The sequence below is a fragment of the Chondrus crispus genome, genomic scaffold, assembly GCF_000350225.1.
Source record: "Chondrus crispus Stackhouse genomic scaffold, scaffold_212, whole genome shotgun sequence".
In the NCBI taxonomy this organism is placed as follows: domain Eukaryota; phylum Rhodophyta; class Florideophyceae; order Gigartinales; family Gigartinaceae; genus Chondrus; species Chondrus crispus.
Window position 1 is genome coordinate 121741 of NW_005179086.1, and position 25391 is coordinate 147131.

Here is a 25391-nt window from a genome sequence, read left to right on the forward strand (position 1 = left end):
GTTGACAGGCCTGTCAAAATACAATTCTATCTGTGCTCATGTCATTGCAAGTCTACTGTCCAGCTTCGGCCCCTCACTTGACCGAAATTATCTGACATTGTGATCAATCTTATCACCCGCGGCACTCCAGGCACTATCTCGATGGCTGCGATGAAAGTGACAACAGGCACGATTTCATTCTATTGTTTCTGCTCTTTTGCCTGCTCCACATTGAAGACACCCATGCCCGTTCGAAGTCACTTTGTATTGCATTCGAGCTTATAAAGATCCCCCCAATTTCTTTAAGACATATCGTAAATGTGTTTTATTTGGCAACGGAAGAGCAGAAAAGTGCATTTGCTGAGGTAGCAGCAGTCCTTTCGTCAGCTCTCGAAGCAACTGCTTGTTTGATCGCCTGCTATAAGAACAAGAATAGTGTACCCTCAGCAGATACTGGTCACGACTGTGCCGCGATTCTCCTAATTGGTAGCAGCTATTGGAGTCAACAGACCGAGCCCACACGACATGTCTGCTGAAAAGTCAGATCATGAGGATGTGGCTGTCTTCGTCAGCCCTAGACATTTCGGCGGAAGGACTCCCGGCCCGAAGGCAACCGCGAAAAAAATCTTTGAAGAAGACAAAGCCAAAGCAAATACCATCGAGATGTCACGGAGAAATGCGATAGAAGAACAGTTTCCTTTTGAAGGTGTTAAATACACATACGATTCGGAACGCGGAGGTTTGTTCATCCGACAATATCGCACTACTTTAAAGGTATACTCTTGTGCTGTTCAATCTCTGGCATGAATCTGACTTACTCCTTCTGCTTATTGTCTACCTCTCTTGTCTACATGCAGAATCAGATACGGGAAATCATGTTCATAAGACCGTCGGAAGAAACAACACACTGAGCAAAGCATTGGTGGTGCTCAATTATGCCCTTGTAGCGTTAGGTCTGTATCTCTTCGGGGTGGCCATTTGGGTATTACAAAAGCAAAGAGACGGAGGCATCGCCTCCTATTCATCTCGGCATGGGGTTTTCATCAAAACACCGGTTTGGTTTGGAGTTTGCTTTCTTATTTGCGCACTTGCCTGCGTCTTGTCAGGTTATTTTGTTGGTGTTCGACACGTAGCTCCTTCTGTTGTTGAAGGTTTGGAACTCGGTGGCCGTCGAAAAGCATTGATATTCTATCAAGTCAGTGTGGCCGTGATAGTGATAATTCTTTCTCTGGTCTTTCTAGCAGCCATACACACTCTTCAGAAAGCCAACCATGGTGGAATATCGCCTGCCGTATGGCAAGACATGGCTAAGTCGCAGCCGGCCAAGATATGTCGGTATGAAGTAGAGAACAAATGCGCGGGGGGGACAGAAAACTTCTGCTCAAACCGAACAGGTGGAAGTACTGACGAGGGCTGTCCGGGCCACTACTGCATAAACATGTGCCGAGTGACGACATCAGAACCGCAACTTAACATACCGTCATGCGGTGCCTGTCTGACTTCGTTCTCCACATCGTCCGAGTTGACAAGGTGTAAAGCAGCTGAGAGCAAATCGGGTTCTGTGGGGCACTGCTTATTTCGTTTGAAAAAGGACGTGCAGATCTTCCTCAACATAATTGTGTCATCTGCAGGAGTAGGAATTGGAGTTCTGGTCCTAACGACACTTCTCGGAACACTTAGTCCATGCATTCACGCCTGTACTTCATGACGTCATCTAGATGCATCTTCTATGATATAGTATTACGCTCAAGGACAGGGTAGCGCTGCGTTCGCACCTGATAGATGTCAAATTTATGATGTCCTCTGGTTATCACTTGTACGAGAGTATAAAAGCATGTAAGTACTCCCCAAGGAGACGAGTTGCTCAAGGGTTTCTTTAACCTCCAGATCAGAGAGGTCATACCAACTGTTTGTGGCGTTGTGCTTCAGGACAACCCTGTATTTGCCCCCTTCAGCGTCCCCCTCGTGAAGAACGGCGGCTGTCAAGGTGTAAATTCCTTCTGCTTGCGTATCACCGAATTTCGATGCTTCCAAGCCATCAGATGGCAAGTGCACTACACACGGATTTTTCTCCACACCAAATTTGCTCTTCGTCAATCTCCTGAGGACTAAAAGTAAAAATGGCGGAAACTTGGTGATCCTGTATGAGCACTGCTCACTGGTTTTTAAATTGTGATGACGATCAACTCCGTTGAATTTCATGAGGACCTTACTCAATGGTACTTGCGGAACGAGGGTGCGTTCGCTCGCGTCTTTGAACAGCGGCTTGGGCGGAAGGTCCAGCGGCAAAAACCAAAACGGCCTTGATGATTTCTTTGACACTCCTGATTCGCCGTACGATTCGATACACATCTCCCCCTTCAAGCACTTTTCCAGTACTGAGGGCAGATGGGCTTCAGAAACCTTACGCGAATTATCTTTTCGAACCAAGAAGTTTAGTAACCATGCAAAAAACTTCACTGGATCCTCTTGCTTCAATAACCCAAACCGTCCTCTGCTGGCTGCAGATACCTGTTGCATAAGTTCATGAGGAGCAACATGGGCACGATAAGCAGATGAGGACCATATTTTTGCACACAGCTTGGCTAGTGCTTTCGTAAGCTCAGATTGCACAGTATTTTCGGGATCACTTATTCGCGTTTCTGAGATGAGGTCATCACCTTTGCCCGAGTACTTTTTCAGCAAGTAATCTCTTAAGGGGGGTACATGCAAAAGAAGTTGGAATATCGAATTTGCGTAGTCACTAGCTTGAAGGTTGTCGAGTGGTACAACACCGCGTAGTCGAAAGGTACCGTCAAGGAGCCGAATGCGTACCGGAACAGTGTCGAGACCTGAAATTTCAGTCCGTGAAAACTTAGGATGCAAAGCGGAAATTATCTCGGCAAAGCTCGGATCTTTTACTCGGTAGCCGTCTGGTAAACAAAAGACAGACTCTGAGGACAAACCTAGGTATAGGTGATGCCTCAATTGCAAAGAATGAGCGTAGGCGTGTGACGAGGGAGATCGCCCTTGCAGATACCTACCACAGATCAAGCAGATGTACACATTGTGCGATTGTAGTGAAGTTGAACAGATCGGCGGCAAGTCGAAGTCCAAAGCGGATCGATTTATTGTGTCCATGTATGGACATGATGAACCATCGCGAGAGTTCTGAGCAATGCTGTTCGAAGAGCCTGTCCGGGGGCGTTTCAAAGGCGGCTCTGGCAAACTTGCCATCGCTCAAAAGTTCCGCGTCTTACGCGAACTCTACCTTCTCGCTCTCGCTTGGTTGAGAGCCATTCTGTTGCTTGGTTTGCGTTTCTCCCTTGTGAGGGGGTGGGGGATATTGGACAGGGGTAGAAATTGCAATTCCACGAAACATTAAGATTTTTATTAATCTACTGTAACTACCCCAGCTCATTGGGTTTTGATATATTTCGGACTCTCTTCTAGCGCACATTCCCTCAATCCGTTGCATCTACCCTTCGAAGGGTACACAGTGTCTATCCGACAAGGGCTTGTTCTCATGTGTGAGGACAACTCTTTTTTTGCAAAAAATATATACATTAAATTGAACATTTAAAAAGCAAACTTAGACACTACAGTATTTCCTTAACGCACTTGTTTTCGCCAATAACATCTTGCAGAACAAACACCGGGATAGCAGCATTAAATACGCAGAAAGCTTAAGCATGTAATGCAGATTGAGTGCATAGTTCCTTTCTTAAACTGGCGTTTTTGGTTTCGAAGTTATTTTACATGCGGTTTTAAAGTGGTTCAAAAAAATTTCTTTTCCGGATATGTCTAAAAACGACCAGGAAGAACATGCAATTCTCACAAAGTTCTTTCTGTTCCCTAGTCAGAAGTCAAGTGCAGTAGCGGGGGTATCTTTTTCTTTCTTGTCGAGGCAGCAGTCAAGAATAAAAAAGGTCGAATAATGTCCTCATATGAGGACAAAGGTCCAATAGACACTTGTAGCTCGCAGAAACAGCCGTTTCCTGCGCCGAGCAATGGTAGCACCTGGTCCGCCGACTAGTTCGTAAGTGCGGCTCAGCCAAGATCAAACCGTAACACACCGTAGCGCTGAGAAGATTCCACTCCTCAGAACATGGTACCCAGTTCACCCCGGTGTGAGGTGACACGAGGACGTCGTATGCGCAAATGACTTCTGGAGTCGCGGTCAGTGTCACAGTAGTCAGCTGATAATTTCCTGTTAGGGGCAGCCCTCAGAGACAAAAGGGCATGTTCATGCAATTCTGCATAAGGGAATTGAGTACCGGCCTTCCATTACGTTGGCTCTCAAATTTTCGAGTGCTACCAATGTTGCAATTAAGATTGTTTTTGGGCCTGAAGTTAGGTAGCCCAGAGAGGTTTCATCCATTCCAACGCAGTCTTAATCGTCATATCGTCTTGTCAGCTTGCCTCGGACAGAAAAGGAACCTGAAAATCTAATCAATGAGCCGACAACATTTAACGTCTTTCTCTACATGCGAGACTCGGATATGTCCATATTGGCAGGTTCCTATCATAGGGTAAATGCATTCTTCGATTGTATTCTTGGATTGAAGTCAATTTTTGCTTCCCTCTCACGCAATAGGAGCAAGCTCATTCGTTAAAAGTCTTCTTACCATAAGGATGGTAGAGGTGGTGTGCGCGTATCTCATCAATGTCAAAACTCAATGCCCGAGTCATCTGGTCTTGATGAGCACAGGCCCGTGTTCACAGCGACTCTTTTTCTTAATGAGCCCGAGTCCTTCCTAGTAGATTGTGAATCAAGAATCGGAGGAACTTCGACAGGGTCTTCGTCATCGGGCGCAGCAGTAGCACGTTCCATGACGTATTTCCGACGGCCGCGCTTGAATACCCAAACATCGCCCGTACCTCTGAGGCTTGGCAAACGCCCGGCGCGATATGACTTCTTAACTATTAAGACACCCAGCCATTCTTTCCCCAACCCCGCAACACCGGCACCTCGGCCTCCAAAACTATCTATTTTTAAAGTTGCGTCTGATGCAACTACAGCTATTCTATGCGAAACATCAGCAGCACATGATACAACGGCAACTGCTCCGAAAAAGCGGGTGAACGCCTTGATTCGAGATAGAAAGGAGCTGATGGCCTCGGAAGGTGACGCCGCTTTGTGGGAATGTGCGGCAGACAAGCCATGTACAACAATACGGCCGAGCAACTTACGCTCTGCGGACTTCTCGAGATGTGCTCGAATCTGGTGTAGTACATCATCTAGGGACTCAGAAATGCCACGGCCAAGCAAGGAAACGGGGGCGTTCGTTGGGACAGGTGCACTTTGTGAGAGATCAAAGTCGTACGCGAAGGAACGTGCTGAACCCCCAGACACGACCTGTGCGGCAGAAGCGGAATTTTTCTGGTAACGCCAGGCAATTTTCATGTCGGTCGTCTCCGGCTGTTGCTGCCGCAATCCTATGCCTTCGATTCTATGTGCGTGGTTGTTCATGCAGGCGGGTAATCTTCTCATAAGGCGTTCTGCTGGTGAATCAAAAGAAACCACAGCGACCGCGTGCCCAGCCTGGATTCCTTGTGCCGTCACGTAAGAGCACAAAGGAAGATGGTATGCAGTCGGATGATCCTCCAATACGACCGTCATCGAACCAAGTGGCAACCCTCCGCCCAAAGCCACGTCAATAGAACGGAACCCCCAGGAAGTAATCGGGGATGAGGAGGTCGCTGAGGGGCGAACGCCTGTCGGTAAGGGTTGTGTGGCGTTGCTTGAAGCATCCTGAAGAGTTGGAACAGGGGTTGATGCTGGCGTGCGTTTCCGAAAACTCATGTTCGGGGTCGAACGGTCCGCTTAAAATCAATGGACCCTCTCAACCCACGACCATACTCTGAAAGCGTGATATTGCACAGCTTTCCTTTTCCCGAGATGCGGTAAGTGCCTTCACTACGAGATGTAGGCGTAAATAATACTACAGGGAGGGATCACCCAATACTGCCTACTCTAGTAGTGCATCTCTCTATATAGTGCTATACCTCCCCCTTGTCACGTGGTATCGTAACATACCCACGTGTCGACGTGTGAGATGTATCAATGCTAAACGGCATCACGATTAATTAACCCTGTGCCTAATTGTAGAAGGTTTTCCGTCACTGAAACTTGGCCCCTTACGTGTACAAGAATATTATTTTTTGGGAATTTATTGAAACAATTAGGGGTGACCGACGAGTTGGGGCGGGTGACCGATAATTAGGGCAACCCTCTTTTGCCCCCTCGCACACCACCCTCTGCTGTACTGTACAAGGGTACAGTATCCCGCAGATACGTGGTACAGTATCGAAATGCGTCCTGCTCTAGTAAGCCTTCAGAGGGGGTTTCTTCTCACCATCTGTATCTCTCCGCGTCGGAATGCCTTTCAGAACAAGCAACAGTTCGCTCCACCATCAAACTCTTTCAATGCGAAATACTGCATTTGTATCTCCCATATTGTTGCAACATAGGAGAGGAGCTCTCCCGCTTCGGCGTTCGCGAAGTGGACGGCCAAGATTTCAAACAGCGCCGTTCCCTCTTCCACGGCAAAGATGCACTTTGAAATGTACGAGAGAGGTAGAGGTGAAGGGGGTAGGACAGGCAGCTAATGTTGCACCAGAAACGGAACCATACCAAGTTCGAGATTGGCTATTTAAGTCCTTCAGAGTTCAGTACGCGGTTGCTGGTGAAGAAGACGCAGGCCGCTCGAGCAAGCCTGCCGTAATTCTTGTGCATGGTTTTGGGGCCAATTGCCAGCATTGGCGTAAAAACTTGAAGCCATTAGCAGATAACGGTTGGCGTGTTTATGCCATGGATTTGCTTGGCTTTGGTATGGGTGATAAACCAACCCCGGGAACATTGGACAGTGATGGAGACCCTGTTATGTACAACTTTGACTACTGGTCTGTGCAGTTGAAGGCGTTCGTGCAGGACATCGTCAAGCTGCATGAGGACGAGCGAGCATTCTTTGTGGCAAACTCTATTGGTTCTATGGTTACCATGCAAGTCGCCGTTGAAACTCCTGAATTGTGCGCAGCTCAAGTGTTTATATCACCATCGCTACGTCAACTCAATGTAAGGAAGAGGAGTTGGGTACAAGACATAGCAGCCCCGATTTTCATGAAGATTTTGAGCTACCGACCACTGGGGGCCTTCTTTCTAAATTCACTTGCCCGACCTGATCAACTGCGCAGAGTATTGCGAGAGGCCTACGAGGTCGAAGATGCAGTTGATGATGAACTTATTGATATCCTCGGAAAGCCTGCTTATACAGATGGCGCACTTGATGTATTTCTGGCCTTCATCATGTACGATGATGGCCCTATTCCAGAAGACTTCTTAGGCGACCTGACGCAGCCGTCCATGATAATTTGGGGAGAAGAGGATCGCTTTGAACCGATAGTTTTGGGTGAGGCTCTTCGTCATTATTCCATTATTGACCAATTTGTGAAACTGCCGGACGTCGGTCACTGTGCACATGACGAATTGCCAAGTGAATGTAATGTGCTCATCAGTGAATTCGTGAAAACTAATATTGATAGGGTATCCCCACCTCTGGCATAGATTATGCTGAGGGGTGTCTATGCAAAAAGCTGCCTGCGGGCAAAAACGTTATTGAGAAACGGCGTTTCCGTCCTTCGCATCCTCCTCTGCATCTACATCTGGTTCCCTTGTTGTCATTAGGTCCATCAAACGCATATTCAACGCCTCCATTTTCCGAATGTCGCTTTTCAGATTACTCTTGTACTGAAGGCACTGTCATTGCCGGAAAGATATGTATTGCGCAACCGGAGAAAAAAAAAAACACACACAGGGGAAGAAAAGCGCATTTTGAAATCATCGCAGTTAGATTCACCTGAAAACTCGCCTTCGGATGAGAGCAGTATCATGAAACGAAAGGGACGTGGGAGCTGTGCGTACGGTCTTATCATCTGTTACCTTCAACACGAATGCGCCTTCAGCAGCCCGATACTTAAAGCTGAATCGAGTCTAGTGACATAGGCATTATGGATGTCAGTATGAATGGGTGAGTCTCCGACTTCCGAAAGTCAACGTGGAATGCCAGCCGCTTCTTGTCCAGTGAGGAAGAGACATACCTTCAAGGGCGAGGACAGGAATAACCTCTCCGACGACACCGAAAACTCGTCCCATTGCGCTATGTAAACCATATTTCAATGGCTGCGGATAACGCGACTGCAACAACTGGGATTCGATCAATCGGACCAGAGTGAGATAACGCAAAACCTGTGTGACAAAGTTCCCGCTTCGAAATGTATCGAAATCGCACGGAGGCCGTGGCCGAATTAATTCTTTTCGTTGCGGTAATTTTCTCGAAAGAATCTGCGAGTTTGATAGCCTTTCGAGGACATTTGACACGGCGAAGTCCATGCTTCCCCAAATGGCCAGCGATGCGAAGCAAACAGCATGTTAAGCTCTATCGCAAAGCCAGCACATCCTCGGTCCGGGTAACATAAATCGCCGCCGCATCCCATGTGCCGTCTCTTGTCCAGCGAAATGTTAACCTGCACGGCAAAGGCCATTTTGGGGCGCAAGAGAGCGTTTCAAAAACAGCGCTCCGCGATTTCGTTTATCTTAGAATACAACTACGATATCAGTTTTTAAAGAAGACATATGGGTCGCCTATCTCGACTCAGTCTGCGGAGTGGCATTCTTGAGAATATTCACCCTGCCGGTTGAGTTGTTTTTCTGCAAGGAAGACCTACCAGGTGCAAAACCATTGCCGGTAAACTTCTAGTTACTCAAGCTAAAACTTTCGCCTCCGCTAGCTTCGAGATCATAAACACTCGTTCGAGCACATCTTCCACGACGTTGTCGGGTGTCGAGGCGCCGGAGGTTAAACCAACAGTGATCTCACGCTCGGGCAACCAATCTTCTACGAGCCGCTCTTCTCCACTTGCCGAGCGGCAGTAAATCCTGTTTCCTGGTCCAACGCGCTCGGGGCGGTCAACCCAAAACGACGGCACGCCGGCGTGCTCTGCGATTTCCTGCAAATGACTAGTGTTTGATGAGTTGAAACCCCCGACAACAAGCATTAAATCTAGGCTTTCCTTTTCTGCAAGAAGGTCATACATGGCATCTTGCCGTTCCTGAGTAGCGTTACAGATGGTATCGTACGCGACAAAATGAGAATTGAGATCGGTAGGACCAAATTTCCTGAGCATTACCTTCTCAAACAACTTGGCAACGGCAGTCGTTTCTGATTTGAGCATCGTGGTCTGATTAGCAACCCCTACCGCGTTCAAGTCTGTATCCGGGTCAAAGCCCTCGCTCTTGGCGTTCTCAAACTTAGCAAGGAACTCGGCTTTGTCGCCTCCATTGAGTATATAGTTGGCGACATACTCTGCTTCATCCATGTTGAGAACAACGAGATACTTTTCAGCAAAGGAGGCGGTAGCAATCGTTTCTTCGTGCTTCCATTTCCCATGGATGATAGAGGTGCATTCCTTCTTTTGGTGGCGATCAAGCGCATGCCAAACCTTACTCACCCATGGACACGTGGTGTCCACAATTTCAACGCCTAAATCGTTGATATACTTCATCTCCTCTAGAGTTGCGCCAAACGCCGGGAGCACGACGACATCACCCTGCTCAATACCAGACAGGTCTTTCTGTAGCCCCTCCTGAGGGACAGAATAAATGCCTATCTCCTTCATGCGCTGGTTCACGATGGGGTTGTGAATAATCTCATTAGTGATCCAAATTCGCCTGTCGGGGAACTTGGCGCGAGCTTCGTATGCGATCGCTATGGCACGTTCAACACCCCAACAAAACCCATACGCCTTTGCGAGTTTGACGGTTACCTTTCCACGCGACACGATGTTGCTGTGAGCTAAAAGCTCCTTGACGAGGTCAGAAGTAAATTCTCGATTCATCAAACCCTTTGCTTCTTCCCGCGACTCTTTGAAGCCCGACCGATTAAAATTATCTGATTTGATGATACTGCGACGGGCTTCGCGCTTCGATATCGACATATGCATCCTCTTCGATGTCTTTGCGGGGGAAAGCGCGGAGCTATCACATCGTGTCCGCGACGAAAGGGCAGTTCCAGTAAAGGTTGAAACGAAGCCGGCGACTGACATCGCGCTAAGCGGCCGGGATCTCGGGATTTCCGCACGATACCGTGAGTTCACGCTCTTCGAGGGACGCGGTAGTGTTTCCCTTCCGCTCGGAGAAAACGCTGACGTCTAGGGACGAATGGTTGTTGTGTGTGCAGCAGTAGGGTTCGGTAGGGCGTTGCTCGTATTGCGGTGTATTCGAGTAGTGGTAGATTTCTGCTCGCCCACCACATAAAACATCCTCCCTTCCTCTCATGTTCACACAAAGGGTTCCCGGCTGTTCTATATAGACACGTGTGAGCTAGAGGCAAGAATTCTATTTTCTATACATATTTTCGAGACTTTTCCGTAACCTTGTGTCTGGTACAGTCGGGGAGGAAAAAAGTTGTTTTTACTTTTTTTCAACGCTGCTGGACAGGGATCCAAATGCAATCTGGCTGCGCAGTCAACGCCCGGAGCTGCAACCAGGGAATCATTTCGGCCACAGGATACGGAGGTGCACCCCTACGCTTGAAACAATTACTGTACGGCACATGGCTCATGGCTCATGGCACACCATCCCTTTCCTAACCTTTTCGTAACGACAACAATAGCTTTACGCTTGCCAGGTCCTGTCCTCCAGTATCCACACTCACTCCCACCCGGACAACCCCAGAAATGGCTTCTCGGTTGCCTTCCGCGGCCTTCACCGCTCCATTGCCTCTCACTCCGCGCTGCATACCGCCAGCGCGATGTCCAACCCGCCGACCGCAATCACGCCCATCCCCGCGAGCAGAGCTCGACTCAGTACCGAACTCCCCAAGTCTATTGCTGCGCTCCTGGGCCGACTCGAGAACCGTTTCGTCTACCGTCGACCTCTCCCGTCGTTTCATTAGCGTCCTCTTTCTCAGCAACTACTGCCAGCGCGCCGCGTATGCAGAGAAACGGCTCACCCAGCTAGCAGAGCACTACTCCGTGTCGCGCAGGTTGCTCATTTTGAGTGCAGGAGTTTACTCTAATCCCGGTGATCTTCTTCCCATGAAGCTCGTAACAGCCGCAAAGAGACAAGGCATTGATATGTCGGACGAGAGGCCGTGCGCCGCATTTGAAGTATCAGACCGTAAGTTACCTTTACCCAGTTCTACGCGCGGCTGGCATTCCATCGTCGCACACAATAAAGCGATTGTGGTTGACAAAGTAATGATTCCGTCTTCTCTTGTGTCATGAAAATATCGCTGCCCGATTATTGGGGGCATATCATTCTCAAGTCCTTGATGTAATTGCAGTCGAATACTACGACTTTGTCGTCGTCGTCGATCGGCACGTGAAAGAACATATCATGGAATTGGCGGAAGGCTTTGCCCACACCAGCGGCGGTCATTTGTATGAATGGGAGAGGAAAGTTCGATTGCTTTGTAACTTTGACGGCACCATGCCTGAAAGAACGTCGAACTCGGCAAGTTCACCTTTGGACGTTCCCTCTTTCAACGCAGTTCCGGACTACGAGATGAGTATGGATATTATTAACGCCGGGTGCGAATCAGTAGTCCGATCCCTACTCACGGCTGGATTGTGAGGCTGAGCGGTTCAACTCGAGTTTCTCGCTCAGCCTTTTTAAAGTCGAAAGAGTTTTGTGCTCTGCGTGCTTACAAGACATGAAAGCTACTGTCTTGGTTGCTCGTATTGCCCTGGATTTGTACAACACATGTAAAATTCCTTTTGTGAGTTCCCGGTATTTATTTTAGCTAAAAGCTATTCATGACAACACATACATGCGCTAAATGAGAAAAACAATCGGCAAGCATATCTCTCATGGCCTGCATAGCTCATGCCACTAGAGCGCATTTATGCCTACGACTACACTATCAAGGTAACATAGAACCCCGAGAGAGAAAGCGCATACAAGCAAACTGATCTTGCCCGCTTCATTAGGAATTGACTTTTGACGGAGAGACCTTGCATCATGCTAGACATCTGCGGGTTTTGGCACTCGGACAGTAAGTCGTACTATGTATTTGGCAGTGATTCCGCGAGCGTCAAAAAGAAGCTAAAGCATCAGGAAGGAGGTGCCTTTGGACAGATAAAAGAAAGTGTGCTCTACTTTCGAAAATCTCGTTTAGTCAGCTCGACTTGTATGCTTCCGTAAGATACAGATATAATTATTGTTGTCGTTGTGTCGTGACGGCAGGAAAACAACTCAACGTTTTGAGTACAAACTTGTGGAAACCTCGATAGGTTGGCAAGAAAGTGTGATCGAAGAGCGAGAGATTGACCCTGAAAATGGAGAGCGGATGAGATGGAGTATTATACAAGATGTACAAGGTGCACGCGACATTAAGTATACAAGAGGTACACTGCCACATAGCGCAATCGGCGCCAGTGATTCACATTTTCAACTCAGACTTGAGAAACTCATTCTCTTTTGTCAAAAGTGCGTTCTTTGCCTTTAATTTTTGACCTTCCTCGACAGCGCTCCGTGCTTGATCGGCAAGTGCGGCGGCCTTCTTCATGAGCTCTTCTACCTCGGAAGACAAGTCGTGGAGTGTTCTAGAACGCTTTTCGCGAGACCTGGCCGCACTTGCGCGGTTGCGTAGGCGCCGCTTGTGAAGCATAACGCGACGTTCGTCCTCAGTCATTTTCCTGGACCTGGCAGCGGTAGTGCCCTTCAAATCAGCCATATCGGCTTCAGCCAGCGGTAGGCTCGTGGAAGCCTTCCTACGAGTTGGCGTAGTCCGTCGGCGCGGTTTTGCGATAGGGGAAGTCGGAGACATGGGGGTGGAAACGAGACGAGATGACTGTGTCGTGATGTTGGTGAAAGCTTCTTCGGACTCGATAGAACAGAGAGAGGTTTGCTCAGGAGGGGAGTGCGGGACTGTGGGCATGCCCAGCAGAGCGTTTTCGTGTTTACGGAAATCAAACTGGGCTTCAGAGAAGGCCGAGTAACAAGAAGTTGGAACAAAGCCGGACTCGCCTGTAAATTCAGGCATCCCCCACGCGGTTCCTTCTGCACCAGCGACAGCGGCCTGGCCTAGTTCAACGAATTCGGTTTCGTCCATGGGCAGGCGGGAAGATCTCTAGGGAGCAGAAGAGCACTAGAAAACGATTTTCCTTGGTAAACAAATATGCAGAAAGGTTCTAGCTAAAGGGGAAGGAGACTCTGAGAGAAGAAGCGAAGAGAAGAGAATAACAACGTCTCACGTTTCCGGGGCCCTGACGGTGCGGCTTGAATAGGAGCACATGGTTACCGGGTGCACTTGCGTTGCTGCGCAGAAATACCGCAACGGTGATGCAGTGCGACACTGCATGCATTCAAAGATATTGGAATGAAAGATTTTTGTTCGCAACAACAGAGAGATGACACCACTCGCCATACGTGAAAAATAGAAGAATTTCAAGATGGGCATCACGCCTGTTGCGCGCCCCCCGTTGGTCTCGATGTTGCAATCTGAAGGTTGAATCAGGGCGATTCTGCGATGCTGTACCTGGTTCACCTACCCATGAGATGTGGTTTGTGCAATCGAGTGTTCCTACTCCAGAAAACAAACAAACACTGGTTGCGAGACTGTCGTTTGTACAACGACGCCGATTTGTCCTTTGTTTCACGTCTTGTCACGGTGTTCGAAAACATGCAATTTATCGGGCCATGATAAGTGATGAAATGAGCATGCATACGCCGCTTTGCTGTTTCGCTCACAGCAGCGCACCGCGTGCCATCTTTGTGGCCACGGACGAGCTCTGGAGGCGGTTCTGTCCTGTAGGTTCATGGCGCGTGGCACTGCGTGCAACGTAGATTTTATGGGCCCTTCGGTGTTAGGTTGTGCAAGCGTGGTGAGAAGGCTGTCTCCTCCAAACGGCACCTGTCACGTAAAGTCACGACTTTGCATGGACTAAATTGCATCCTTGCGTCTCGCTGGTCACTTGCCTTTATGACCTTGATTTTTCTAGAAAAGTTTTAGCAATTCACGCATGCGATCTTTCATTTTCACACCCCGGATTTGAAATCCTCCACTTGTGCGTGCTGTGCTTGCGGAACCCCCCGCGAAAAGATGGGGAGACGACTGTGGACCATCGAACTACTGTACAGCTTCAGCACTGTTGTTTAGCGCCAAGAATGAGTGGATGTACCAATGTTATCACCTGCGGAAAGAGCTCCGCACCTCTGCTCGTCATTCCAATCATATCTGAGAGGGAATGTCTGAACGCATGCACTGCTTTCCGAACAAAATGCACAATGTGCCTCTTGTTTCAAGTGTAACAAAAGGCCTATCCTTCCAAGCTTCTCTGCTTGGCACTCCGCTTTCAACTGGAGAACAGGTAAATAGGGCTTTACAGTCAACTTGAAAACAATGGATACATGGAACAGAGCAGAACGCATTCGGCCTTGTCCAGTTGGAGCGCTGTATTTTTAACCTTATATTGCAACACTGTACATGTCGTATAAAAGGCGAGTCTATGAAAAAAGATAAAAAATTGAACATAAACATCTTAACCTCGAGACTGCAAGCGTGTATCACATGACTGTCCCTCAACGCACCATCTCTCTTTGATTGCAATAAATCATATCAACACAATACCGCACTGCATGCATGTCTCAAAACGCCAAAGGAAGGGTAAACTTTTCGCTCTACCTACTTTTCATCTCCTATCTGTGATGTGACGGCGGAGTTACATGCAATGGGATGGAGCCTCGTCACGAATCCACATATACCTCGTGTAGAAACACAACCTAGAGATGTTCTCAAGCATTAACTTTAAATACTGTACCATGCACGCAATGTTTCCCGTTCTGCATGAAGAACTAATTATATTGCGGTTGAAGTCTTCCCTCTTCTGCTTCCTTCCCTTTCCTATGCTAACGCCGCATACCCGTTTGCAGATTCAGATTCCTCTCCCATGAACTCCATCCGTGTCGCTGCTTCCACATGCCCTGTGTCATGCCAGAACATCTGAAGAGTTCCACTCGCCCTCATCATTCTCAAATTTCAAGAACTTGAATGCCTGTGGCTGTGAAAGTGAATTGCCGGGATGCGACAGATAGCTTCACACTGATCTATGACACATCCTTGTGTCATGCAGATGAAGGAGGGCCAAGACGTTCGGAGACAGGTGCCCCCCATAAGGTATATAACGACCTCAATTGCACCTTCGCCTCTCCAATACGAATGCTTGTAAGGCAAAAGTGCAAGCAAGGAGATGCCAGAAGAGGTCGGGTTCATGGCAAGTCACGAGGGTTGAGATGTGTAGTATAAACATTTCTCGGAGGGAAGTGTACCGAACCATGTGCGCAATGGCGCACGGGTCTCCCACTGAGAACGGATGAGAATTGCATGAGGATGTTGGATACAACACACTTCTGACAACAAAGCCATAGAAGTGTCCACTCCTTTATCATACGGTCTTATTCCTGGCGATGATACCAAGCAACGTGATGTAATGCAAGCCGTCACTACAGTACAATGTTCAGCCTGATAATCTCGCACGTCACCAAGCACTGGAGCACAACGCAAGGCGGGGCCCAGAGAGATGTCGCATATATAGCAGGCATGTGGAGGGCGTTGAAAGTGGGTTACAAGTGGAAGACGGATTCTGCAGCTACTGTGTACAGCATGTCGAAACGGTATGACGGTCGGATAGACGGACAACCTGCGCACATTTCTGTACGTATACGTGCGTAGTTTAGGTAAATACCAAACGCATACAGTACATACACTGTTTGTTGCAGACAGAGTACTGTACTGCAGTTGGCATTAGATGAGAGAGAAATTTGTGGAGCTGTAGCTGTGGACGCTTGAAAATTTTGAGGCACGAGGAGTGCTCGTGAGTAGGGAGATTGGAAAATGCGCGGAATCGTTGGGAGATGGCGTGGGGTTGTCGCTGGGAGCGATTTTCTAGGCACTGTAACTGGCGAAGTAGTGTGGAGTTGAACAAACGTGCAATGGTGATGCCAGGACTTCAAAGAAGAAGGCTGCGAATGTACTTTACTGGACTGCACTGGATTGCATTGGACTGCTGTACACTGCATGGTGGATCGATGTTTGACGAAGATCAGCAACGCAAGCGGCCGGACGAAAGGTAGAGTATGTTCGTTCATAAACGGGAAATCTCGGTGGCAAAGTCAGCAAAGCATGATCGAGGGCTTGTCCAGTCCTTGAACAAAATGAATGAAATTCTTGGAAGCTGAAAAAAAACTGGAAAAGTTTTGAAAAGGAAGAAGGGGGGCAAGTATGATCTGTCACGCGTAATGCGGACAATGATTGGACGAGGCGGCATCGGAAAGCGATTGGAACTCGCCAGATATTGAAAGATTTTCATTTGTGGACAGATTCGCGGCAGATAACATTGGCAGTGTTGTCACCCCGGCCAATGGGATGCGCACAAGAGGAATACGGATCACGACGCATATTGCGCAGCGTCTTGTCCAACTGCAGCAGATATCTCGTGGGACGCGTGATACCGGGGAAAACGCGAACACACGCCGCGATACAACTGGCGTACCGGCGTACAGTTATTACGTGGACGCTGTATCGCGGAGGCCATGCTGGCTCAGGCGGGGTCCGCCAACATGCCTGTCTGCTCTGCCAACATGGCGCCATCCGCGCTGCGGTGCACCGCAGCGCTTCGGAATGGGTTGGTGAACGGAACGGATGTGTTATGAGCCGCGGTTGAGATGGGACCAACATTGCTGACGGCAACGTCTGCAATACGCGGCGGACGGCATTCCCAGTGTTCGACATCGATACAGTACATGAACCGTACAATACGACTTGAACGCCCAGGACCTGCTTTCGCGATAATCTTGCCGTTGAGTGGACCACTCCCGCCATGCAAGCGACCAATGGTGCGTCCATGGAGCAACTTGAATTTATTACGCCTCTGCAAACGCGTGCGCAGATTTTACAAATTGAAATTTCCTTCTCCTGATGCCACCCGTCCGCCCTCGCCTGCCTGCTGATGCTCCGTGTAAGCAGGGCACACGAGCGCCACATTTTCGATATTTTCTCCCTCGCATAGGCGGCAAGCGGGAATGCTTGTTCACATCCATTCCACCGGGCCGTCTCACGGCCTGCCCACCTCCCTCGAGCCACAGCCGGGTGGCTCTACATCGGTGGCTTTTCTTCACCTGTCGCCTTGCGGGAGCCACGGGATCTGCACTCCATCTTCTCTCCATTGCCCATCCAGTTGAGGGGAGTATTGTACCACTGTACGCAGGGCGGTCGGTGCTGCCGTTATCGGCAGCGTCGCGCCCCACGGCTGACATACTGTCGGTGCATCGCGCCTAGGAGACGCAAAGTCCCATCACAGCGTCATGCGCGTCTGCGTAGTCTACAGTAGTAGCGAGACGAGTACCAAAAGCGCGGCATCCTTTACTTTGGTATCGACACAACTTCAGCGACGATCACAGCTTTCATCACAGTCAATTCAGTTCAGTTAATTGTTGAAACAACTCATCTACTTCCCTCGCTCAGCATCACCACCCATCATGTATCTAGCACTATTCCTCGTTCAACTTCTTGTCCTATTAACACTAGCAGTATCAATTCCGGCGACGGAACCGACGCCCGACACCTTCATTGCTGTCGTCGAGCGTGGTGCAGACATTCACTCAGTGGCGAGGGCGATCAAGCGTCAAAACGACGACCCGCATCATCCTTGGGTTGGCATCGTCAAGAAGACTCATCCTCACATTGGCGTTCTACTGATCCATGGCTCGCACGATACTTGCGGTATGCTTTCCTTCGTCCCCGGCATCAAACAGTGCGAGAAGGATTCAGTGGTTACTATCGCTGACTAGTTAGATTTCTAGATGGTCACCTAGGTTCAGCTGTTGACTTATGAACTAGGATATGTACATCTTCTTTACTTTGAAAGGATACGGGAAATTGGGATATACGACTGGACTGGTTAGACATTTTGTTACCACAGTGCCTGGCCTACAAAGCACTCTTGCGGAACGACGAGTACGTTGTTGTTAGAAGGATGCTGCTTGGGATCATCATGAAGAAACGGAAGTCTAGGAACCATCACACGACGGCTGCACGTAGATTAGCCCGTAAACGAATAGGCTTGCTATGAGGCTGCCACTTCCGTGGCTGGCTTCATTGCGAGGCGTCCATTTCGAAGATGAGTCACATATACGCGGTGCGGGAAACCTGTTCGTCAATCACCCGTTTTCGTTTCAGAAGTCGGACATTGCATACAAGAAACACTGAATCGTTAGTAACTCACCACACACGCACAGACATTACATATACCCCTCAACAGTTGCGAAAGCGGTGCAATACATTACCATCATCCGTCTTAATATGAAGTTCCTTCGAACTAACGGCAAGAATAATTCCCGCGTACCTGGGTCCCCGGGTCCCATTCGGTCGAAGTTGTCCGAATATGGCGACGCGATCGCCCTTCTCGTAGGTGATGTCATGGTAGTGCAATATGCCTCTCGATGAATGAATCCTGTCCACTCCACGGACGGAGAGATCTTGGGGGCGATCGACGCCGATACGGGAGGGACCACTAGCACGTTGGGAATCCATGCCGTGCAAGATGAGGGCGAGGTCGTTGTTGACTTCGTCTGGAGTGGCGGCGACTCGGAGCATGCCCTGCTTTTCGAGCGAGGCAAGGAAGAGGCGGTTTCCATCTGCGCGCAGCCGCTTGGCCAGGCGCTCCGTGCCGACGCTACTGCGGCGCTTCTTCCTCTTGGCGACGGCTGTAGGAGTGTGAGATGAGAGGGAGAAAGAGAATGTCAGCGAGGTGAAATACAGGCGAGGCGAGAAAGTGGAGCAGGGCACATGGCGTGCAGACGACATACCTGAAGCGCGGATGGCATCGATTCTCCGTCTGCGGTCAACGGCGACGTTGAGGATGTCAGTTCGGAGATCCTTCTTGGCGCGTTGGAAGTCGTTCCAGGCCTGCTGGCAGTCAACGTCGAAGTTGGCGCGGAGGTTGGCGAGCTTATAATCGCGGAGATCTGCGGCGGACTGGAGCCTCTTGCGCAGGTCCTGGTGGAGGAGGGCGAGGTCTGGAGAGCATGGGGCGGTGACAGCGGCGAGGATGTCGCGACGCTCGTTGATGATTGAAGCGAGGTCCTCGAGGAGCTGTCGCTCGGTGGCGGAGGCGAAGGAGTCTGTGGAGGGGGTGAGCGAGGCCGCGGCTGTATCTGCTGCGGCGTTCATCGGGGGATATGTCGGGGGACAGAAGGCGGGGTGGGTGGCGAGGGAGGGGGTGGGTGAAGGGAAAGGTGGAGGGGGAAGGGGTGGAGGAGTGTAGGGGTGCGGAGAGACGATGCGGTAATGGTTTTGAAAGGCTTGTTTGAAGGGTGTTGGTGAGGGCACAGGATTGTACAGCACGACACAGGACGCGGTGCAGGGTGGACGGGAGGCGCAGGCCCCGACACGGTTGGCGCAACTTGCTCAGCGAAAGAGTATTAGCCCTGACCCTCGGGTATGACAAAGGACTCTACAAGACGAAAGCGTTCGAAAATTTTCCGCAAAGCATTGTTTCCCAACGTCACCACGTCATCATATCATACCTCCGTCAATTTGACCATCCTTCATTTCCTCAGCAGATCATTTTCTCCCTTCCTCTGTAAGTCCGTCCGCATTTACACCCTCGCTATCTTGCACTCCACACCACTGTCCTGTACCACCGTGTGTATAGATCTGAACAATGCGTGCTGCACAGATACAGACACAGATACCTTCTACAGTCCGTACCGCTCAATAGTGCAGTACCGTGCCACGCGGTGAAATACTGCACTATTGGCGTATTCCACTACTTCAGGGAAGATCTCGTCAGTCACTTTTACAGCGTAGCTTTACTTGAAGAAATGTACGCTGCACACGTGTCGAATGTCGTGACAAGCGGCTTTGACCTGCACTATTGACGGTTTGCACTAATCAAAACTGCACTATTGAGGAGGTACCCTCTGTACTCAAAAAGATGCCCTCTAATTTTACCCTACCGCTCTTCGTTCCGTCGCCCAAAATTTACCGCGGTGGTACCCTACCGAAGGATACTCTCGCTGCTCGTCTTCCGTCAGCTCATCAAGTCCCAAACGCAAACCCCTCCGCGCCCTCGGTCCGCGTTAACTACTCACATCATCTACACCCTCCGCATTCTTCCCCTCCGCATTCTTCCCTCCTCGTCTCATTCTCCGACCCACCCTGGTCTTCTGGCCTGCTTTACCTTGCATTTCTTCCACCAACTCTTCAAATGACTTGCCTCGATTTACGGACCGCCATACAACTTCCGTTCCTACATATCCGACGCTTACTGCTACAGCTGCCGCGAACAGGCCCAACCCCATCCCGAGCGATTCAAACATTCTCAGTCTTGATCTGATCATGTGCAGATTGTCATGTCTCACCCCTCTACCCCATCTCCTGAAAGCTTCCTCTTCCGCATACCCACTTCGCATCCCCCCAGCATTTGTTCCTCTCTGGCGAAAGTCATACGAAGTAGAACGAGAGCTTTGACGATAATTGTAGTTTGTGTGTTGCCTTGGCCCTGACGCTGTTCCATAATGAGTCCCAAATCGCGCTCGATTGCCCTCGTCTGTTGCGTGTATACGTTTGATCTCATGAAATGCTTCAGTCACTACTTGAAAACGTCGTCCGGCTTCTGCTGTCCCTCGGTTCAGATCAGGATGCCACCTAACGTAAAACCCGCATGATATCAACGCGTGCCATAAAGAATAAGTAAGACATGGCTCTGGATTCTCTTTCTTATTTGCCACTTGAATCGCAAGCCCTGTCCTTAACCTACTTGAATGCCATTTTGCGGTACGCCTCGCGTACCTCGTCCGCAGACGCCGTCCGCTTCACTCCAAGCGTGCCCCACGGGCATGACCCTGTTTCGCCTCTGCGCATGTTTCTGTTCTTCTTTCGCAAAAACCGGCGGCTCTTTTCAAATGTGCCCGGTTAGCGTGGAGGTCCTCTCTCTCCCTTTGACACCAACGCTCACGCCCAAAGGCGACCTGGTCAGTTCCGTGTGACGGCCTTCAGCCAGATATTTTCATGGCCATACCTCCCTAAAAATAACAAAAGAGAACTTTCATTACAGTGAATTTGTCCCACAAGCACCATAATGGCACGCACTATCAACCATCTTTCGCATGTCATGGTGCGGTGCTCTGAGCTCATCATTCATCCTGTGAATTCCTTCCCGGATGCCGTTGCGACTGACGCCCCCATGCTCTAGAAGTGAGGACAAACACAACTTCCGGACATTGCCTGCGCTGGATCCAAGTCATCCGAAAAGATTCGAGGGGTAGCGCTTTTCCTTCCTGTAGCTCAATGAAACAGCGTATCGCCTCATTTCAGCAATCTTTAGCACGCTTCTCACTGCACTCTCAATGGCCTCGCTCGTGTCTTCATCCCCAAGCTCACTCAGTATCATTGCGGCCGCTGTACAGATTATAACGCAGATGAGGAACATGAAAAATATTTGTTAGAGCCTCATATACAAACACAATGTAGCAATCCATCACAAAGACGTACTAACGAACCTTGTGCAGTACACACGCGATGCTCTTCTGTCTGTCGACGAATCGGATCAAGCCATGAACGCACGCTGGTCTCCCTGATGCGAACTCGCGGGATATCGCTGGGCATGAACCTGTCAAAATTCTTCGCTTGCCGCGAAGTACCATCCAGAAGCACAAGAGTCAACGGTCCTTCCCCCTTGGAACCCATGCTAACAACTCGGTCTCGCCTGTACTCATCAAGGGTAGTAGAGCTCTTGTTCGGAAACAAAATCACTGTTGACGTGCGATTCCGTTCAATATGATCCAACATCCGCTTTTGTTGCTCCCGAATACCTCGAATTGCCCGTTGGGCTCCTGCCATCAAGCAGAGCAAGCTCCCTGTATTGTTGTTTCTCCCATACTCTCCGGCATGTTGGAATAACCAAAGGTGATGACGAGGTACAACTCTTCTCACGCAATCGCAGATGCACCTCTCCATCGGATATAGGCATTTCTGGCAACATGTTAGAGAGAGACGGTATCGACTCAAAAGAATTGAAAAACAAACGACAGCCTCTTGCCGCTCTTCCGCATCTTGACATTGTCCGATGTATGCTTCGAGAACTTCTCTTCCGTTCCATGTCTGACCGCTCGGATTGCACTGGTGTAGCACGCCATCATCTAACATTTGTTGAGCTCTGAGAGGTAGCGTATTTTTTACTGAATGCAAGTATCTTTCAACTTCACACGGATTGGTGAACGCGGCGGCATCGGTCGTTCTGGGCAGCACCGGTCGTGTTTTCTTTGCGTAGCTCGAGTAATGCCGGAGCGACATTGCCAACCTCGGGAGAGCACGCATCTTCGGATCGAGACGCAAAGTTACCGGCTCAAAAGAAATAAGAGCGGGCTACTCTCATCCTCCCAACGAACGCGACTCTGGCGTTTCAGGGAGCAATGCTGCCGATCACCTCGGCACGAAACAGGCCTATCGCCGGATGGCTAAAGCAACAGTTGGTGCCATGGCGCTGGATCTCCACATATCGACCTATTTTGGTTCAAAAATTGGATGGTCAAATAATTCTGTATTATTCAACCTCAAAACATTTGTGTGCACTGAGTCGCTGCTGGATGTTCCACACAGCATTTCTGAGAGGAGGGTACATCTTGATAAGATATGTGCTGAACAGGTATTCCCTACACGAACAGTTTTTTGGGTAGTCGCAACCATAACGAAGGGAAAGGATAAATATCATTGAAGAGAGGGCTCTCTTGCGAGACGAAATGCATGATGATGACGAAGGGCCATGCTAAGGACCTGCAATGTCAAATGCCGCAGTGCGCCGCTTATAAATTATCACTCCAATGAAAAGTCTTTGTTCCATATCGAGTGTGCAATGCAGTGTATTTCCTGAACGACTTGGTTTAAAACGCAATGCGGAACCGGTTCAATTGATACACACGGGAAGTTTGGGATACTACCGCCAAATGAGGAATTTGTCAGATGCAAATCGGGGTGACATTTTCAAATCGAAGGAACAAGTTTTACTACGCAGGATAACCCAAACGCTAATCAAACGTTGCGTGGTATGATCAAAAATGTTTGCATGCTCTAGAAGCATGCATAGGGAAGCCGACTATGTCTCTAACATTCAGGAGAACTATTGAAACAAGCTACAAAAAACGAGCCCGTTGACTCCACGACGATGCCTGCCACAGGGGGTTGGCATTACATGCTTCCGTCATGAGAGAACAAGACTCATGCTACGGAAATGCAACTAAAGGCGAGAGTCTACCATCGCCTTTGCTTTGGCCACCGCCTGAAGGAACCTCTCAATATCTTGCTCACTATTGTGGGCGTGGATTACGCAACGGAGCCGCTCCCCACCGGCAGGAACAGCAGGAGGACCGACGGGGTAAACGTTGAATCCATTTTCTACTAAACGATCACAGACTTGAATACAAGGCCTTACACCAGGCACAAGGATGACCTGAACTGCGCTTTCTCCATTTGTCTTCGGAAGCATCTCAGCAGGTAGGTATTTCGCAGCCGTGCGGTTGAAGAATGCCACACGCTCCCAAACCAACTTCCTCGCATCCTCGGCTTCCTTGGAAAACGCAAATTGATAGGCTCCAGTCATAGCCGTAATTAGCTTCGGAGGCAACGCCGCAGAGAAGAGGAACGGTCGACTATGATTGATAAGATAGCGGATGACGAGCTTAGGTCCAAGGATGACAGAACCGTGTGCAGCGAAAGCTTTCCCGAAGGTGACGAGCCTTCCAATCAGATTCGGGTGGGTGTTCATCTTGAGCGCGGACACAAAACCTGCTCCATTTTCTCCGAACAATCCCGCGGAATGTGCTTCATCTGCGATCAAGAAAACGTCCCTTCCCAGTTCTTGCATCAGAGTGCGACACTTTTCGAGCATTTCCGTCAGCGGCGCAACATCTCCATCCATAGAGTAGGCAGTCTCAACACAAACAAAAATTGTTCCGGAATGCTCCTTGGTTGCCCGAATAATGTTCTCAGTCATTGAGCTAATGTTGCTATGATCGAAGCAGTAGAGGTTCGACCTCGCTCGGCTCAAACGCATCCCGTCATGTGCAGATGCATGAACGAATTCATCAAAAACAAAACAATCATCAGGTCCCGGTAACGTGCCTAGGAGGGAAAGATTAGCGTCATACCCAGAATTGAAGAGAAGGGCAGCCTCGGCGCCATGAAGCTTGGCCGCCAATACTTCAAACCGTTCAATAGCTTTGGTATGGCCGGTCATGAGTCGCGATCCTGTCGAGCACGTGGGCAACTCATCGCCTCTGAGCCTCGTCTGTTCCAGGTACTTTTGAAACGGACTGCCTGGCTGGTTGCTGCCGAGGTAGTCATTTGAGGCAAAATCGATGGCGGATTCCTCAGGTGCGCGAAGTTCGAAGTAAAGCCCCTTGTCCCGTCTTGCTTCAAGAGTTGAAACCAGTCGAGACCTCAAGCTGACAGTCTTTGCCATGGTAGAGAATGAGATCGGGCCTAAAAATAGCTTGTGTAGTGTTGGAGTAATAGCTAGTTGGCAAGGGCGGTGTGGGAGATGGTAAGAGGCAAATGTTTCTCTCTCTCTTAGTATTCATCTTTAAGTACCAAAGCGTGCCGGCTGCTTTGCAGAAAGTGTGAAGAAGAAGACTTAGAGAAAGCATCTATGACTGACGTGAATTGTCCTGCAGTACATGACTAATCAAGGACGTCCATTCTTGCACGTTGTGTTGCACGTTGTTGAAGAAGGCTCTGTAGGAGTAGACACAGTCAAGAAGATGGAAATTCCAGCACAAGACACTGCAACAAGTACTGGACAAATCCTTGTGTAAATGGGAATAGCTCTACTCGTAGGATTTGCTTCTCTCCAAGGCAACAGCCTTGTTACAGTCAATAAGAAGAAATACGTCTTTGTTCACTCCATCGCTGTAATATATTTAAAGAGGAATTTTCTGTGCTTGAGGTTCAGTGGATGGAGGTCATCTGAGTTGATTCAATCTACCTGTATAGCGCAGTACCGCTGTTGTGTTAGAATGCTACTTGCTTCAGCAATGCTGACGGAATGGATTCTACAGTGGCACACTTACAGTTCTCATTGGCGTCACCTTGGCCTTCGATGCCATTACATCGCCTAGCGTGGCGTCATTATGCCATGCTTCAGCAGAGGGGTACTCTTCGATATCATCATGAACACCTCATCTCTTTTTCGAAAAGTGAATGGTTGTTGCACTACTCTGGGTTTCGCAGACCTCAAGACCAGTGCACATGCATCAAGGCACTCCACTCCCCAGCATTCCAGCCCTGTTCACTCTATTCGTCATTAGGAACCTGCAAGCAGGGTATTTCCGTGGCAATCGGCAATGAGCGGTGCGAAGAGTCTCGACATCCTTC

General features: G+C 49.4%; 11 protein-coding genes; 4 read left to right on the top strand and 7 right to left on the bottom strand.

Moving 5' to 3' along the window:
- Positions 1-1770: 1770 nt before the first annotated feature.
- CHC_T00010110001 (snrnp assembly factor and ubiquitin specific protease 39) lies at positions 1771-3195 on the bottom strand. The gene has a single exon (XM_005715321.1). It carries the CDS (start codon positions 3193-3195, stop codon positions 1771-1773), a length of 1425 nt encoding a protein of 474 aa, XP_005715378.1.
- CHC_T00004086001 (hypothetical protein) lies at positions 3102-3251 on the top strand. Its single transcript, XM_005715322.1, has one exon. The coding sequence runs from the start codon at positions 3102-3104 to the stop codon at positions 3249-3251; it is 150 nt and encodes a 49-aa protein (XP_005715379.1).
- Positions 3252-4627: 1376 nt separating this feature from the next.
- CHC_T00004087001 (hypothetical protein) lies at positions 4628-5764 on the bottom strand. Its single transcript, XM_005715323.1, has one exon. It carries the CDS (start codon positions 5762-5764, stop codon positions 4628-4630), a length of 1137 nt encoding a protein of 378 aa, XP_005715380.1.
- Positions 5765-6340: 576 nt separating this feature from the next.
- Positions 6341-7525, top strand: CHC_T00004088001 (hypothetical protein). Its single transcript, XM_005715324.1, has one exon. It carries the CDS (start codon positions 6341-6343, stop codon positions 7523-7525), a length of 1185 nt encoding a protein of 394 aa, XP_005715381.1.
- Positions 7526-7573: 48 nt separating this feature from the next.
- Positions 7574-8181, bottom strand: CHC_T00004089001 (hypothetical protein). XM_005715325.1 is given in 4 exon segments: positions 7574-7717; positions 7883-7951; positions 8059-8130; positions 8131-8181. The coding sequence occupies 3 exon segments, from the start codon at positions 8128-8130 to the stop codon at positions 7574-7576; spliced, it is 285 nt and encodes a 94-aa protein (XP_005715382.1). The 5' UTR covers positions 8131-8181.
- Positions 8182-8509: 328 nt separating this feature from the next.
- Positions 8510-10062, bottom strand: CHC_T00008841001 (4-hydroxy-3-methylbut-2-enyl diphosphate reductase). XM_005715326.1 is given in 2 exon segments: positions 8510-8721; positions 8722-10062. The coding sequence occupies 1 exon segment, from the start codon at positions 10060-10062 to the stop codon at positions 8722-8724; it is 1341 nt and encodes a 446-aa protein (XP_005715383.1). The 3' UTR covers positions 8510-8721.
- A 4-nt stretch (positions 10063-10066) lies between these two features.
- CHC_T00004090001 (hypothetical protein) lies at positions 10067-10294 on the bottom strand. The gene has a single exon (XM_005715327.1). It carries the CDS (start codon positions 10292-10294, stop codon positions 10067-10069), a length of 228 nt encoding a protein of 75 aa, XP_005715384.1.
- Positions 10295-10695: 401 nt separating this feature from the next.
- CHC_T00004091001 (hypothetical protein) lies at positions 10696-11744 on the top strand. XM_005715328.1 is given in 2 exon segments: positions 10696-11244; positions 11245-11744. 1 exon segment carries the CDS (start codon positions 10696-10698, stop codon positions 11242-11244), a length of 549 nt encoding a protein of 182 aa, XP_005715385.1. The 3' UTR covers positions 11245-11744.
- A 4130-nt stretch (positions 11745-15874) lies between these two features.
- On the top strand, positions 15875-16093 carry CHC_T00004092001 (hypothetical protein). The gene has a single exon (XM_005715329.1). It carries the CDS (start codon positions 15875-15877, stop codon positions 16091-16093), a length of 219 nt encoding a protein of 72 aa, XP_005715386.1.
- A 1749-nt stretch (positions 16094-17842) lies between these two features.
- CHC_T00004093001 (hypothetical protein) lies at positions 17843-19571 on the bottom strand. XM_005715330.1 is given in 4 exon segments: positions 17843-18084; positions 18085-18167; positions 18305-19426; positions 19547-19571. 3 exon segments carry the CDS (start codon positions 19569-19571, stop codon positions 18085-18087), a joined length of 1230 nt encoding a protein of 409 aa, XP_005715387.1. The 3' UTR covers positions 17843-18084.
- A 384-nt stretch (positions 19572-19955) lies between these two features.
- CHC_T00004094001 (hypothetical protein) lies at positions 19956-24480 on the bottom strand. XM_005715331.1 is given in 5 exon segments: positions 19956-21264; positions 21265-21422; positions 21524-22388; positions 22576-22788; positions 23275-24480. The coding sequence occupies 4 exon segments, from the start codon at positions 24478-24480 to the stop codon at positions 21265-21267; spliced, it is 2442 nt and encodes an 813-aa protein (XP_005715388.1). The 3' UTR covers positions 19956-21264.
- Between the last annotated feature and the right edge of the window lie 911 nt (positions 24481-25391).